Source organism: Paramisgurnus dabryanus, chromosome 1, assembly GCF_030506205.2.
Source record: "Paramisgurnus dabryanus chromosome 1, PD_genome_1.1, whole genome shotgun sequence".
Taxonomy (NCBI): Eukaryota; Metazoa; Chordata; class Actinopteri; order Cypriniformes; family Cobitidae; genus Paramisgurnus; species Paramisgurnus dabryanus.
The window spans coordinates 51356487-51372257 of NC_133337.1; the positions used below are offsets into that span (position 1 = coordinate 51356487).

Sequence of the window (15771 nt, forward strand, 5' to 3'; positions counted from 1 at the left end):
ATCAGACTGTGCTGCCCTACATGCATGAGAGAAGGAGGATGCGCAGACTCCCGTGTCAGGGACGTACAGCGCACCCTGCTCTCCCAGTAAGCAGATCACCATGCAGGCCATGGGACATGCTCTCGAGACGTTCGTTCCCAGGCAAAAAGAGGCAAGCCGAGGGGGCAGGGTCCTACTTAATCGCGGGCCTGAGCATCTCATTCCTCATTCGCCGGTCAGACTAATTAGCATTAGCATCTAATTTAGCACGCCGTTCAAAATTAAAGTGATCAAGCAGGACTCAGAAAGATGTGGAAAGGCTACCGACCAGCTAGCTCCTTCTCCTTACTCCTTCTTTTTTTCTCCATGCGTTTAAGGCGCTTTTCCTCCCGCCGCTTGGCTTCCTCCTCTTCTTGGTGCCGTCGACACTTGTGAAAGTTCTCGACTACCACGCCGACAAACATGTTTAGCACAAAGAAAGCCACGATCAGCAAGAAGGAGATGAAATAGAGAAGCATCCATGGGTTGAAGTTCATGACAGGCTATAACACAGAAAAAAACACAACACCGACATATTTAAAAAAAATTTGAGGTTATATGAGATCACTAGTGAAAGCACTTAACTTCTGTTTTAACACAAACATTTTCATTATGAATTACAGAATATGAACTGAACAAAAGAGTACAAAATAGCATCTTGTGTACTTCAGTGGAAGCAAAAATAAATTTCAAACATGACATTTCAAACATATTCCATGCCAGGTTAATGTGGCAAGGAATATACATAAGCGTTGTCTTAGCGATCTATATCTGCTGCTGCTGCTGTTGGAATAAGGGAAGGCCATTGCTAAATCATGCACATAATTAAAAAATATAGTAATATATGTTGCTGCAAGGTACAGTAATACGGACAACCCCCATAGCAAATCTAGGCAGGTGGTGCTGGGGAAGGAGGTGGGCTAGGAATAATCCCATGGGGTGCTGCATTGATTGAACCAGGACAGAATAAAATAAGTGACGTTGACAGGAAGTGAAGAGATTCAAGACTGAAATTGGAATATCACAGAAACCATTTAACTTTTTTTTAAAGGTTTCCTAAAAAAAAAAATTTAACCTCTGCTGTTTCAGCTTCACTGACCGAGGTTGCCTGTCTTGTACAAGAATATAATGATAGTACAGGATTAAGAAATCAATAACACTTTAATCCAAAGGTCTGTCCCAGTAGGCTTTAAAAGATAAATTTCTCAAACTAGTTTAATACAGTTTCTTTGTGGAGTGTTACAACATATACGGCAGGCATTGCAGAAGAAATGTCTGTTCCAATTCAAACACATGAATGCCTTAGCTTCAGGACAGGAGGCTGAGCTCTATTCAAATAGATCACAGCAGAACTCCAAGAATCCACTGTCAGATGAAATGCATAACAATTTCATGTCGGGTAAAATTTTTTACAGTTTAAATACAATTTTCATTTACAAAGGCATGTTTTGGTACTGTAGGAAGGGTATAAAATAGGACACTTTAATGGAAAAGTTATGTCAACCCGAGAGTTAGAAGCTGATGAAAGAACCCATGAATGGAAAAGCAAATCTTTGAAGCCGGACCAAAAATGCTAACCAATGATTTTTCAGCTTTGAATGTGTTCACAGTCTGTCCGATCAGAGTTTATCACAGACAGGCACACAAAGAGTTGGCTTTTGCCCAAAAATATGTTTGTGACCCATTTATATTAACAAGACATGTGTTGCTACGCTGACAGTGGTGAATCACAAAATACTTAAAAAAAATTAATAATACAACCAGGTAACTGCACAAACAAAATGTGGTCAATACCTGTTGATCAACACCGACAGCATCCAGCCCATCGTACATTATATCCACCCACCCGTCTTTCGAAGCCAGAACAAAAAGGGACATCAAAGCCTGAAAGAGACAGATGATGATAAAAGAGGTTAAATGAATGATTTTTTACTTCAGTGGATCCTTGTTGGAAATGTGAAGGAAACATTACAGATTCTCTTTGAATTCAAGTCTCTGTAGGTACATGTAAGCAATCATCCTCAGCTAAGCCCAGACAAAGCAAATGTTTATGTAACCACTACCAGGTTAAGTGCTTACCTGGCCAAGGTTGTCAAAGTTGTACTTGTGCCTGACCCATTTATAGTTAGCCAGGTGGCAGTCTGATTTGTTTGTGATGTTTCGTGTATCCTCCCCCTGACACACAAAGAACTTTCCTTTGAAGAGCTGAAAAAGGAGATTTTTTATTAGCACAGAGTCAAAATAATTTCTCTTAAAAGTGTCATCTTTGCTGACAAAGATTGGGGGTCAATGAAGAGCAAACAATTAGGTTTACTGACAGCAGGGTCTTTAGTTACCTTTAGAATGCAGGATTTTTGGGGAAGGTGTGCACTTAGACCCCCCTGTACATATATACAACAATCCTAGCCAACCCCCAAACCTCTACATCCATCATTCCTGTTGATTTTGCCATTATGTTGACAAGCACATTGAGATCTAGTAATTGAAATAAACATTTTACATAAGAGAATATTTTAACTACCCTATCTTGACATTGTAACCATATGATTGTTGAACAAAAAAAAACATTATATTATATAAAATCTAATCTAAAATGACACATTTAGAACCTATAAAAGAGTATTATGGCACTATTATTGAAAGTGTAAACCAAGAGATTTATTGTGAGTCCAGTTTGAAGCATGTTACCATTAGAGACCCATCAGCTACACAATGAGATCATCAGATGGACATCATATAAGGACAATGTCAATGTTATATAGCAAAGAAACAAATCAAAGCCATTATTCCTGGAAGAGCACAAGATAAATGACATCGACTTTCCCCTATGGACATATGGAAATTATGGAACGAAATGGAAAACAGAACAAAAATGATTCAGTTATTGGTTCTTGAAATTACAGGAAATTGTATATTGTTTCTATGCACCACCTCTTTCACTTAAAGCTTTTGAGACGTTATAATATCTTGTGGATTATGCATACAAAACTGTCATATGTATTACATAACTGTACATGTGATGACTGCTTAGAAAGAATTAAAACCATACAGTACTCTGTATGAATCACTATTGTTAAGTCTGGTAAAAATGAACCATCTTCATCCTTTATTACTATATGATAGGATTTCTAGCTTGTGCTTGTTATGTACTCACCTGAACTCCCAAGATGCCAAAAATAATGAAGAAAGCACAGCAGATGACCACAATGTTTCCGATAGGTTTAAGTGATGACATCAGTGTCTCAACAACCAGCTTTAATCCTGGAGCTCTGCTGATGACTCTGAAAACCAAAGAAGAGAATAGATGCTTAAGCAACAGATACAGTGTGCTTCAGGACACAGATTATACATCAGGCATAAATTGGTGATACAACAGTAAGCGTGTATTTATATGTTGCGTCTCATTTCCAAATGCCCTTCGAATTTCAAGCAATCTCGGCAGACAACAATTAACTACACAAAACACACTGTGGTTGGAACAAATCATGCTTTTCCCCCTTCCAATATTTTTTTTACTTTTGTTTCTCATAACACAAAGGAGGTGTCATGAAACATTTTGATAAAAAAAGTAAATGCAAAGTAAGAGTATCAAAAAAAAGAAGCATAGGCCAGTGGTTCTCAAACTTTTTCAGTGTGCGGCCCCCTTTGTGTACGGTGCATTCCTTCGCGGCCCCCAAAGAAAATTTATGACAAAAAACAGTTCTAAAACTTCACATTTTAATTAAACAAAACATTAAATTATACAAAGTAGTGCTGCCTTATTATTTTAGGATTAATTTCACAGAATTCATGATAAATTAATGTATTTTATAAAATGTCATAAAACTGGGGCCCCCCTGGCACCATCTCGCGGCCCCCCTGGGGGCCCCCGACCCCAGTTTGAGAACCACTGGCATAGGCTACAGTCACAAACATCTCTTCACGTACTATTTTGCACATAGTTTCAAATGACATCATACAATCCCATTTTTTTTTTTTCACATTTAAGGGGAAAATTTTCATTACCGCAATTTATAATTAAAAAATCTAAAAAATAAAAAGCTTCAGTGCATGTTATACTATAAACATTTACACTCAAGAAACATGTGGTATTTGGTGATCATTGGTAAATGTAGAGACAATAATAAAGAATATAAATGTGTCCAAGACCAATTTTCTCATCCTCCGCAACAATTTTCAATCATTGTTTAAGCCCTTAAGGAACTAACATTTTAAAAAAAAGAAATTGTTGGAAGGGACATAATTGACTGTGACACTCAAGATGGCTACCAGGTAATCAGTTCTTATTTTATCTCTCCAGATAAAAGTTGAAATTTTGTTTGTCATAGTACCTAAACAACTTTTTAGTTCTCATTACCGAAACATGACTTTGTAAATGCATATATTAAATGTAATATCATGTTGCGGTAATGATAATTTTTGATAATGATTATCTAAAAAATGTAAATAACTCTATAGGAAATATTTTTTAAATCCTTTAAAAATAATGGTTATAGTAAGTTCAGACCTTACCGAGCCCCTAAGGTGACATTGGAGTAAAAAAAATCTAAAATTTAGTTTCATGTGCTCACGTGAAACTTTCGTGTGCTCACGTGAAACTTTCGTGTGCTCACGTGAAACTTTCGTGTGCTCACGTGAAAATTTCGGGTGCTCACGTGAAACTTTCATGTGCTCACGTGAAACTTTCATGTGCTCACGTGAAACTTTCATGTGCTCACGCAAAACCTTCATGTGCAGAATTTTTTTTAAAGTTTAGTTTCGCGTGCTTGCGTGAAACTATTGCGTGCTCGCGTGAAACTATCGCGCGCACGTGAAACTTTCGCTTTCACGTGCGCGCGCGATAGTTTCAGGTGAGCACGTGATAGTTTCACGTGCTCGCGCGAAACGAAACTTTAAAAAAAATTCTGCAAATGAAGGTTTTGCGTGAGCACATGAAAGTTTCACGTGAGCACATGAAACTAACTTTATTTTATTTTTGCTCCATGTCCCCTTAGGGGCTCTGTAAGACCTTAATCTTATATGTGCAAAAAAAATTGGCTTTAAGGGCTTTTTAAAAATTCTTATGCTGGACACCTTCTAAATCTGGATTTCTTGAGAATCACCCTTTTGTACTTTTGGTATTTTATGTACTGTATATTAGAGTCATCCTGCATGTTCCACTTGATGAGTATTTGCTTTTAAAAAATCAATAATGTACAATACTATTTTAATATCCATGTCATACTCATTATTTTTAACTAGCATTTTTAGAATAATCAATTACTATTTTTCTTTTGCATTAGAGTACTCAACTATTAAGTGACTCGAAGTGCCCATCCTCAGTCAGGTTGACTTAAATCCCTGCATTCGATCAATACTGCAATCTACCTCTATTACGAGTGAACAGAGCAACATTTAAAAAATACTACACCATAGTTTTTATACTAAGCATCAGTGTGATGCTATTGCAAAACTTTCTGTGCTGCACAGAAACACGACAGTTTAATTAAACTGCTGGAGAAACTATGAAGGCTAATTATTAACCGCACAACAGCACACCTGCCAAACTCAAGGGAGGCTGCTGCACACAGTGACATGGTGACACCTGCTTAGAAATACACAATAACATACGAGATGCACATTCCTGTTACTGGAAATCAGCAGCGTAAGGAGCCGCGTTTTTCACATCAAACGCAGATAAAAGGAAACATAAAAGTTGAACTTGAAACGTGTCTTAAAAACTGAATGTTTATACTGCAAGATGCTAAACAAAATAGAGAGACACATCTGTAATAGTTAAAAATGCCCAGCTAGTGCATGCTTACAGTACACAATGAAAATATAATTCCGGGCAGTGGCACAGTGGATAGCAACAATCATAATATTACATCATTTTTACCAGACTACACAAACAAGGACTTTCTTTAGTTAGACTAAAAAAGGGGGCATATTAGCACTCATCAGGTGCCATTGATTTTTGTCTCTTGACGAAGCTTAGGCAAAAGACTGGTTTGATCCCTCACTTTGATCTTTTTAAGGACTGCGCTGTGATTATATCAGTGTCTGGAATGAAGAAAAGTCCCTGTTAAGACAGAAATCAGATTTAGTCAAAGTGACTGTTTGGAGAGAGAAAGGAAGCTGCCAGAGGGTGTGCAGATAAGAACCTGCTGTGTCTTTTGTTTGTCTGAATATCTCCACACATCTCTTCGAGCATGTTTATCAAAGCTCACTTTGGGGATTTCGGGTAATACCATAAAATCAATTATGGAAATGTCAAATGATGAAGGATCAATATGTCTAGACCTATGCTAATCTTGAAGTAAACTTGGAAGCGAGGGTCCAGTGAGTGTTGTGAAATAATATCCCATGTTCAAGTGTACTCTTACCACATGATTTCAACCCAGTACCAACAGAGGGCGCTAGCGCCTGAGGTGTTGGTGAAGTTGGTGAAAACCTAGAAAAGTTGGGTGCTTATGTCATTTTTAATTAGGTGTGTGATTTAAAACATTTGGTGTGTATGATAAAGTAAGGGGAAGAGCAAAAGATTAAAAGGAAGATACAACAAAGAAAAGATGGAAAGTGTATGGTTGAGATTATTACATACATTTTTGATTGAATCAAATAACTTTGAAATCTACTGTTGTGTATATATACCATGGTTACAACAAGATTATTTGTACTCTTCCATTTACATATACCTATGTTATTTTCCCATGGAACTAATACTATAACACGGTACACATTCAACAAACCATGGTATTATTATTGTACAAAAAGTCCAAAAACATGGAAGTACAATGGTGTCATGGGTAGAGTTTGGGGGGGGGGGAGGGGGGCACTGCCACCCCCCAGACCAGAGACAATTATGATTTTGTCTGAACTATTAATGAAATAGAAATTTAAGAACTCGTATTTTATTTGTCTAACCTTAATATTTAGACTGAGTAACTTAATTAGGCTTAAATAATTTAAAGTTAATAAGTAATAAAAAGTTTTAATTAAACCATTTAAAAAAAACACGAACTCTCGCGCTAATCTCAAAGTATTGCAGTTTCCTTGTTTGCCATCAGGTGCCCCCCAAGCACAAACGCAAAACACTGCCTATGCATGGCATGTTTCAATAAGGTTTTTTTTGGTAAAAACACTAAAGGTCTGTGAGATATTAGGTCTGTTTGTAGCAAGGCAATTGTTTTTTGTGAACATGTGATATAGGAACAATGCTTTCAGGCTTTTAGAGAGACTACACCTTTCATATTCACTGCTTGTATCTGGTGCTTGTATTCTGATAGGATTAATTAATTAAATATATAAATAAATGAAGGGAACAATAAGTGGAGCACTGAAGGAGCTTCTTATTCCCAGTAAACAGAGGCACATTTGCATCCCGGCTGTAATTAAAGGAGGCTGTAGCTGGGATGCGTCGGTTTGGGGAACTCAAACTGCGACTCCCTGACTCTCTCTCTCTCACACAAACACACACACACACAGCGAGCACACAATCTGAGGATATCAGTGAAATTAAAGAAAAAACACAAAGCAAGAGAGCATGGTATTAAAACTACATTATTAAACCAAACATTTTGGAAAATCCAAAGGGACGAATTATCAAAAAATTAAGTCATAATTGTACCTATACTGTATGTTCGCTCCAAACAATTTATTTTCCTCTTTTCCGAACCCAGATGTTAAACAAGATGTTTATGAAGAATGGTGATCAGAGGCTGCCAAGAACTAAAAAGCACCTTAATGACTCATGCCCTATATTTCAACTATTTTGAAGTACAAAAGTAATATGGACAACCTTAATGGTGCCTTTTGACAGTGGAGCTTGAAAGCCTCTTCTGCAAGTCACACAGGTTTGTAAAACGACAACACAATTTTTTTGTGAACTATTCCAAATTTGGAACATAAAACAAGCAACTGGTACAATATGAGGCATATGCCCAGAGAAAAATGCTTAAGGGACACTCCACTTTTTTTGAAAATATGCTCATTTTCCAGCTCCCCTAGAGTTAAACATTTGATGTGTACCGTTTTGGAATCCATTCAGCCGATCTCTGAGTCTGGTGGTACCACTTTTAGCATAGCTTAGCATAATCAATTGAATCTGATTAGACCATTAGCATCGCGCCTAAAATAACCAAAAATAAGAGTTTTGATATTTTTCCTATTTAAAACTTGACTCTTCTGTAGTTACATCGTGTGCTAAAACAGACGGAAAATTAAAAGTTGCAATTTTCTAGGCAGATATGGCTAGGAACTATACTCTCAAACTGGCATAATAATCAAGGACTTTGCTGTTCCGCCAGATCCGGAGATCAGCTGAATGGATTCCAAAACAGTAAAAATCAAATGTTTAACTCTAGGGGAGCTGGAAAATGAGCATATTTCCAAAAAAAAATTGGAGTGTCCCTTCAAGCTTTACAACCTGTGCTTTCTCTGCTTATCTCTCTCTCTCTCACTATCTCTCTCTCTCTTTCTCATATCCATGCACACTCACGTTATCTGGTAAAAAGACAACTTTAGCCTCAAACACAATTACACAAGTTATTATCCAGAAACAATAAGGGATAAAAGACCCCATCATGGCCTAATGAAATCCAAAGGCGACTACCTGTGCCATCTTTTGTCGTAATTCTTTGCAATTACAGCAAATAGACGAAAATGCGGAAAAAAAACGAACTTTCTTCAAGCTGAGCACAGCTAGATTAACTAAACAAATGCCTGGGAAAAGTGCTGGGAAATGAATATCCACAAACAATAATAAAGCAGCAGATTATATGGGGTTCTTTGCATTGTATGGTGCAAAGAGGTCAAGCTTGTAAGAGGCAGAGCTGTATGATACCAGTAGATAGATGGAGGGGTCAGGGGTACAGGTGTTTAAAAGATGCTTTGTTCCTCTGGTACACACACGAACAGTGGAGGATATATGACTACACACATTTTCAAGACATTTGGTTGAGATTAATTGAAATCTGCATTGTTGGCATGCAGTGCAATATACAGTGGATGGGTTTAACCTGGGGGTCAAAGAGTTGATGAATGCACAGTGTGCGTGTATTCACCATTAACAGCATGCATAAATCATTCTGACAACAGTTCAAAGCCACACAAACATGCACATGCCACACGTAACAATATCCTTAATGCTTAATAGGGATGTATGCGTGATACACACAGACAATGCCTATACATACAAATGCACCGCATGAATAGGCACAACTGGCAATCTCAGGCTACCTTAAAATCAATGTGAGTGCAACCACAACCAATTTAATTCTCATATTGTGATGCATTACATAGCATGAAATGCAAAACAATAGTTAAGTCCAAGGCCTAGTTTATCAAATCACAAAAATTGAGAGCAAAAATAATGTTTTCATATACATTTCTCAAACCCCCTGTCTGCGATTGGTCAGTACCGCTCCAGGTGTACGGCATTGATTAAACAAACATTAAGGTTGAATGCTCAACAAAACAGAACAATGGATTAATATACAATGAAGTATTTTACATGCAAAGTAACTTAGATACAAATAAATGGATGAGCATCGCAGTTAGACATGTGGCCTGGATTGCCTCCCGTTCCTTGCACGCATTGGCTTTAGCCAGAGCAGTCGAGCTCACGCTGTGGAGACTTTTTTACAGCTGTCTTTGTCTTTCCTTTGATTTTAACTTGGACTCCACACAGAGGTGCATTAATATGATGTCAGTTGACTGAGAAGGATCAAGACTCAAAAACGTTCAAAGGCGCAGACGCATGGTAGACTACTCTAAAGAAGAGCGGTCTGGCAGCTGAGGAAGCTGTGTGAATCTTTAAAACGACAACGCTGAGGAGACCACTTCATGTTTCATTTATACTTTTTGGTCTTTGTGGATACACAGACGGTTTAAATTATGCTACTTTATAGATGTTTAAGGAGGGTCGTTCCAACAAAATATCTTGCTTAAAGTGTGACCTTACTTGGCACTCAGTTCAGCTAAACCAGGGATGGGAATTCCTGGTCCTGAAGGGCCACTGTCCTGCAAAGTTTAGCTCCAACCCTAATCAAACACCTGAAAAATCTAATCAAAGGCTGTAGATTACTTGGAAATGACCAAGTGTGTTTAATAGGGTTGAAGCAAAATTTTCCAGGACCAGGAAGCCCACCCCTAAGCTAAACATTGTTATATATAAAAACATATAACAGTGAAGAATTCCCGATTTCTGTTTATCAAATTACGCAGGTTCAATAACGCATAAAAGACATCTGCACAAGACAGCTGTTGGTTCAATCACACACACATTCATTTAATACAACACAGAAGGATTGTTAAGATTCTTGTGAAAGGATACACTCGCCATCATAAAATATCTGCTTTATAAAATAAAATAAAACGTATTTTCTGGTTTTAGTCATAAATTCTGAGCTTGACAAATCATCTGTTAGGCATGCGCGTCACAACCATTATAGGCTAGTGACAAATGGTCAAAAAGTGCTTTAGTTTTTGAGATACCCCTACCGGAGGTAGAACTAAACCCAATAATGTTTTTCCTCATCTCTAAGGTCTCCCATATATGAAATGGATTCTTGGCTCAAAATATTTTACTGCTAAGATTGTTAAATTAATAGATATTGTTATACACCCCAAAACAAAAAAAAGAGTAAAATATAGCCTGTCCGTATGGGAGTTAAGGCAAATAAACTAGTGCAGATCAATCCCACAAGCTCTGAGAGCTTTGAAATTTGGCATGTTTGTAGTCAAGAAGTTGCTTTACCTACCAGAACAGACTGGATGTGAATATCTTGATGTATGGAAAAAACAGAGACATATAAACACATACCTAAAATAAGCGGACATATACAAATTTAATATCTATGCAGAATGTTTTCATTAACTTTGTGGTTGCTTTGCCATGGATTATCATAGAAACATATATGATGGCTTGTTGGAAAGGTGGGGTTGTGCTGAATCCTGCAATACCAAATATCTAAATATAGCATGACCAATCAGAGTGTTCTGTCATTCAATGTATGAGGTGTCTAAAATGAAAGAAAATGGAACACTGACATAATTTAGTCCAAAGCCCATTATCATTGGTGAGAATAATGTTGAGAAATGCAAATATAAGATATATTTAATAATGAAACATTTCATATGGCACCTTGTACTATATGGATACAAAGATTGAAATCAAAAGATTACACCTTACCATAACACAAAAAGGAGACCAGGAGTCAGGATGCAGTTTGACCTTAATGAGGCTTTTAATAAAACTATAAAACTTAACTTCACAATACAAATACAAATTAAATTACTATCTTAAATCAAACAAATGGCAATCTAACAAAACAAATACTCAGAGGGGGGATAATCACTCTCTTCTCAGGCTGTTTATTTTCTAGCACCAACCATTTGAAACATGAACTCCTTTTGGTAGCCATTCTGAGGTCAGCCCCCATGATGTTATAACTGCAACACACCACTCTCACTCATCCACATTGTCTTCAGTGACAAAGTGGGTCATATTTGGACAGTCTGGGAAAGGGCAAGAGCAAAACTCTGTGCAGGTCAAGCCCACTGAAAGACATTGGCATTTGGTGGCATCGTTGCAGTTTCCATCTTTACAGTAAAGGTGGGTGATGTCTCTAACTTCTTTAGGTGCTGGTGCCTTCTGGAACATCACAGGTTCAATACACCCATCTTCTCTGAGCCTCCACCCTCTACCAATTGGGTTCCAGAGAAGAGGTTTGGCCAGGTGGCTGTGACGCCACACTGCTGTTTGGTACAAGGCTCTCAGCACATGTTGCTGGAAGGCATCTTCTGTTGGAGGTAGATTTGCTGCTGACAAATCTGTAGTAGATGCTAGTGTGTACCTCAGCTCATCCAGGTTGGTGCAAGGATGCCCATCCACCTTTTTTCTTTGGCCATACAGGAGGAGGACATACCTTCTTGCCACAGGTAAAGCCTCTTCCAGGCTACCAGAGAGTCCAAATTTGGTCATTTCCTGTAACTCACAAAGATGGGCCTTCAGTCTTGTGAGGGCAGTGGCCTTCCCAATTCTGTACAAACTGCTTGTGGTGTCACAACCCGTGAGAGCGTGGCATGCAGGTAAACACTCACAAAGCACTGCTCCAAGCTTCTGAGCGATCAAACATATAGGGATGAGTCTTTCCTTAAGGCCATGTCCAGAGTGCATAAAAACTGCTGAGGATCCAAACATCCCTTTGCTAGAATAGTACAGAAGCAAAACAAGTACATCTGTATCATCACATTTGACAATTAGACGAGAATGTGACTGTGCAAGGTGTATTGCATGTAACACAAGCCTCGTGTCAGCCTCCTCCTGGTCACTGTAAAGATCTTTCAAGCAGTCAATGCCTGACTTGCTAATCCTTTTAACCTCCTGACCATTTTCAAAGCCACCTGCCAAGATGACAGTGTTCCCTGAAGAAATTTTCGTTGGCCCAGTACTGGCGATGTAGGTGCTGACAAAGCTACATAAAGCAGCCTTGTTTCCGCTGATCCTGAGGTATTTTCTGTAGTTTGGAACATTTGTTTGTCCTGTGATGATATGTGTTCGTCTGCTGGTGTGAATGGTGCCTCTTCTTTGTCTTTCAAGATCTTTGACTGAGTGTTGGTGGTCATATCTATCAAACACTATAACGACACAGCTGTTAACTTCCTTTCCCATTAAAGTTGCGATCTTTTTCCAGACACACTCACCCAGGTCATTGAACGTTTGAAAGGCTGATTCATTGAGACTCTGTAGAAGAGCCATTCCATCAATGATATATGCTGATGGTTCTTTAACATTTGGCAGCTGCTGTGTCTCTTCAACAACAGCCTCAAGTTTCTTGGCCAGGTCAGCTTTTGTTGTCTTCCTCATGCTTCCATCATCATAAAACAAAGAGGGCGGGACAGCTGCGAGTTCGTGAGACATCACAGTCTCCAAGGACACCTCTCTTTGCTTTGAGACAGCCAGTAATCTTCGAAAGAGCACATCTGAGTCCATGTGAACCTTTCTAGAAATGCTGACTCCAACTGATGTTTTCATGTCCTTGAAGGTTGCACACTGGTTTCTTTTCTCTGGCTCCCAGAAGCTCTTTGTTCTTTTTGATTTTGCCAGACGTTGTTCAATAAAGATGGCATTCTGCTTCGCACCATCTTGGAGGAAGCTTGAGAGGTCTTTTGCAACTTTCTCAGATGCAACCTGACCACTTGCTATGTTGATTAGTTCCTCAGGAATGCTATCAAGATCAAAGGGATTCTGCCTCTGCTCTACAGCTTCCATTATCTTCTGTATGTCTCTTTCGTCTCGGTCCATTCTGGATGCTCCATGCTCCTTGTGTGCTTTCGGGCTCTGATCATCAGTGTCACAAAGCTCTTTCATGGCATCCACATATGCAGTGGTCACATGTCTTGTCATCAACCATCTTGTGAGAGCTCCTTTTCGTAATGTGAAGCCAACAACTCCACCCTGACTCTTGCCTTCTCGATTAATGGTTTGCTCCAGTGCCTGATCTGTAGGCACACAGTTGAAGCTTCGATGCTCAGACCGGCGAACAACAAACCCACCTTGCTGCATGAATGTGTATGCTTCTGGTTGTTCATGTTCAAGTGCTCTCATTTCTGCAACATAGATTGGCATGTACTTGCCATAATTGGTCCTGCCAGCAGCCCTGAACCAAGGCATCACTTCACACATGCAATTTAGGTGAAGTTGAAAGTCAGCTTCACGCTCCGAACGAAGAATCCTTAGCAATAGATCAGCCCCACTGAGGAACATTAACCAGTATCCAAAGGTTGCTGATTGCTTAACTCCCTCATTTATGAACATCTGGATTCTCTTCTGGATCTCAGGAAGTTCAGTCTCCACTTCACTGATGAGCTGTTGAGCAGTGGCCTTGTCATTACCATGAAATGCATGCTGTACATCGCGTAGGATTTGTTCTTGTGCTTCAGTCGTTGCACATAGGCCTTGTTTTTCAAGCCATGATTGCATGGCTTGCCAGAAGAGCCTGAACAGAGCCTCAGATGTTAGCTTTATGCTTCTTACTCCTCTTGCCAGCTGTTTTCCTTGAAGCAACTGTCGAGCTGTTCCCTCTGCATACACGTCTGACTCAGTTAGTATGTCAAACAGTCCACCATCGCCATAGAGCTTTCCGATGCTTGCTAGGTAAGCCATTGTGATATGCATACCTCCCAATTTCATTGTTATCTTTCCTTGTAAGGGCAATGGTTTGCTCCACAATATCTGTTGTGCTTTACTATAAATGGCAAGGTCTGCTGTCACAAGAATATGGTGCTGTCCCAGTTCTGCAGCAAGCTGTACAAGTCGTATCATAGCTGTGTAGATGGTGGACAATTCTGAGGGTGATTCTCTTATGAAGGGCAGGTAGAGAACACTGGCTACTGAACAAGCAGTGTCTGATGTGAAGGCATTAAATGCAGACCAAGCAGGGACATGCTGTTGATTCTCAAATAAATTTCTGGACAGCTTCCATACCAGATCTCTGTCTTCAGCTGCTTTAGAGATTGTTGTATTTGTGTGCAGTAACTCAGGTTGGGCAAGTTCAGGTGGTTCGGGTCGCTTTGTAGATTTGATGTATCTGTAATCACAATTGAAATGAGAGGATAAGCTTATGATCATATGCATTGAATATCAAATCACTTTAAAAAATCAAAACATACTTTCATCTTGAACATTAATTTGTATTTATCTTCAGCTGTTCATGTGACTAAGCAAATACCATAACATGAAAGAAAAAATAATGGACCAAATGTACCTGTAAAGTTTATCTTCATTCATATCAAACGTGTTTAAGGTGGTGAGGGACCTCTGTGGAACCCGTGCTAGGCATTTATCTGCTGTGGAGACTTGGCCTCTTCGGAACACAACAGACGCCATAGCATGAGTTGTACGCTTCCCATCCAGGGTGTCTTCATTTTGGTCAAAGTTGTCGATGGCTGCATCAACAATTCCATGTTCAGCAACTCCAGTGAGGCCAGTTGGGATGTAGACACCACTCTCTGTCCTTGATATTTGGTCTGCTGCCACAGATGTGAGGAAGTGCCTAACCTCTGTATAGGAAACACAGTGCCCCATTGCACTGAGCTCATTGATGAGTGTCTTACTACCAAACTCATGATGTATCAAAATGGCAAGTCCCAGTGTGATTGGCGTATGGATGTGACAGCTCTGTCCAATGAGATCATGACAGATTGCGATAATACAGAGATTGTCCTTTGAAGCTGGGTCATCATCACATGTTTGGTAATCTCTGTGGGCATCTGAATCAACACACCAGTTGACAAAGTCATACAGGATGTTGGGTACATACTTGCTGCATTGGAGACGTGATAGACGGTCACTGCTGACATATGATTGACTGTCATGCTCTATCTGCTCCATGCTTTTCCTCAATATGTCTGCAGCCCGGTGTAATATTTGGATTTCGGAAAGACTCTGACTTGTCTGTGGAAATGTTGTCTCACTGTCTACTGTTATTTCTGTGAGTTTAGCAGCTTCCCTCAGTGCATAACCTATGGTCATACTTTCTGAGCAGATCAGATCTGACTGTCCTGGACGTGGAACAAATACAAGCCTGTCTTTGTAATGCTGTATCAGCTTTTCCTTTAGTTTCCAGGATCTATATTTCTTGTGTTGAACTATGGACACACCTCCTTTCTCAGCAATGGTCTTTAGTATGTTGTCATAGCTATCAGTCAAAGAGGTGAGTGTCTTCACTTTCATATATTTGGACAATACTGTTTTATCAATGTCTTCAG

General features: G+C 39.2%; 2 protein-coding genes across 11 annotated transcripts in view; both read right to left on the reverse strand.

Annotated features, from left to right (window-relative positions):
- The window catches only part of cacna1g (calcium channel, voltage-dependent, T type, alpha 1G subunit), a 166485-nt gene that overhangs the window by 56546 nt on the left and 94168 nt on the right, over positions 1-15771 (reverse strand). For 8 of the 10 annotated variants that reach the window (XM_073815448.1, XM_073815437.1, XM_073815436.1 and 5 more), the window contains 4 exons: positions 3173-3299; positions 2098-2223; positions 1813-1902; positions 329-521 (listed from right to left, as the gene is read on the reverse strand). In XM_073815448.1, the coding sequence (XP_073671549.1) occupies positions 329-521; positions 1813-1902; positions 2098-2223; positions 3173-3299 (536 nt within the window). Of the gene's footprint in view, positions 1-307; positions 522-1812; positions 1903-2097; positions 2224-3172; positions 3300-15771 lie in introns of all 10 variants that reach the window. The other 2 variants (XM_073815438.1, XM_073815434.1) reach the window with 1 other exon arrangement.
- Positions 10984-15592, reverse strand: LOC135758677 (uncharacterized). The gene is made up of 2 exons (XM_065273274.1): positions 14769-15592; positions 10984-14591 (listed from the first exon to the last, which is right to left on the reverse strand). The coding sequence occupies exons 1-2, from the start codon at positions 15533-15535 to the stop codon at positions 11468-11470; spliced, it is 3891 nt and encodes a 1296-aa protein (XP_065129346.1). The 5' UTR covers positions 15536-15592; the 3' UTR covers positions 10984-11467.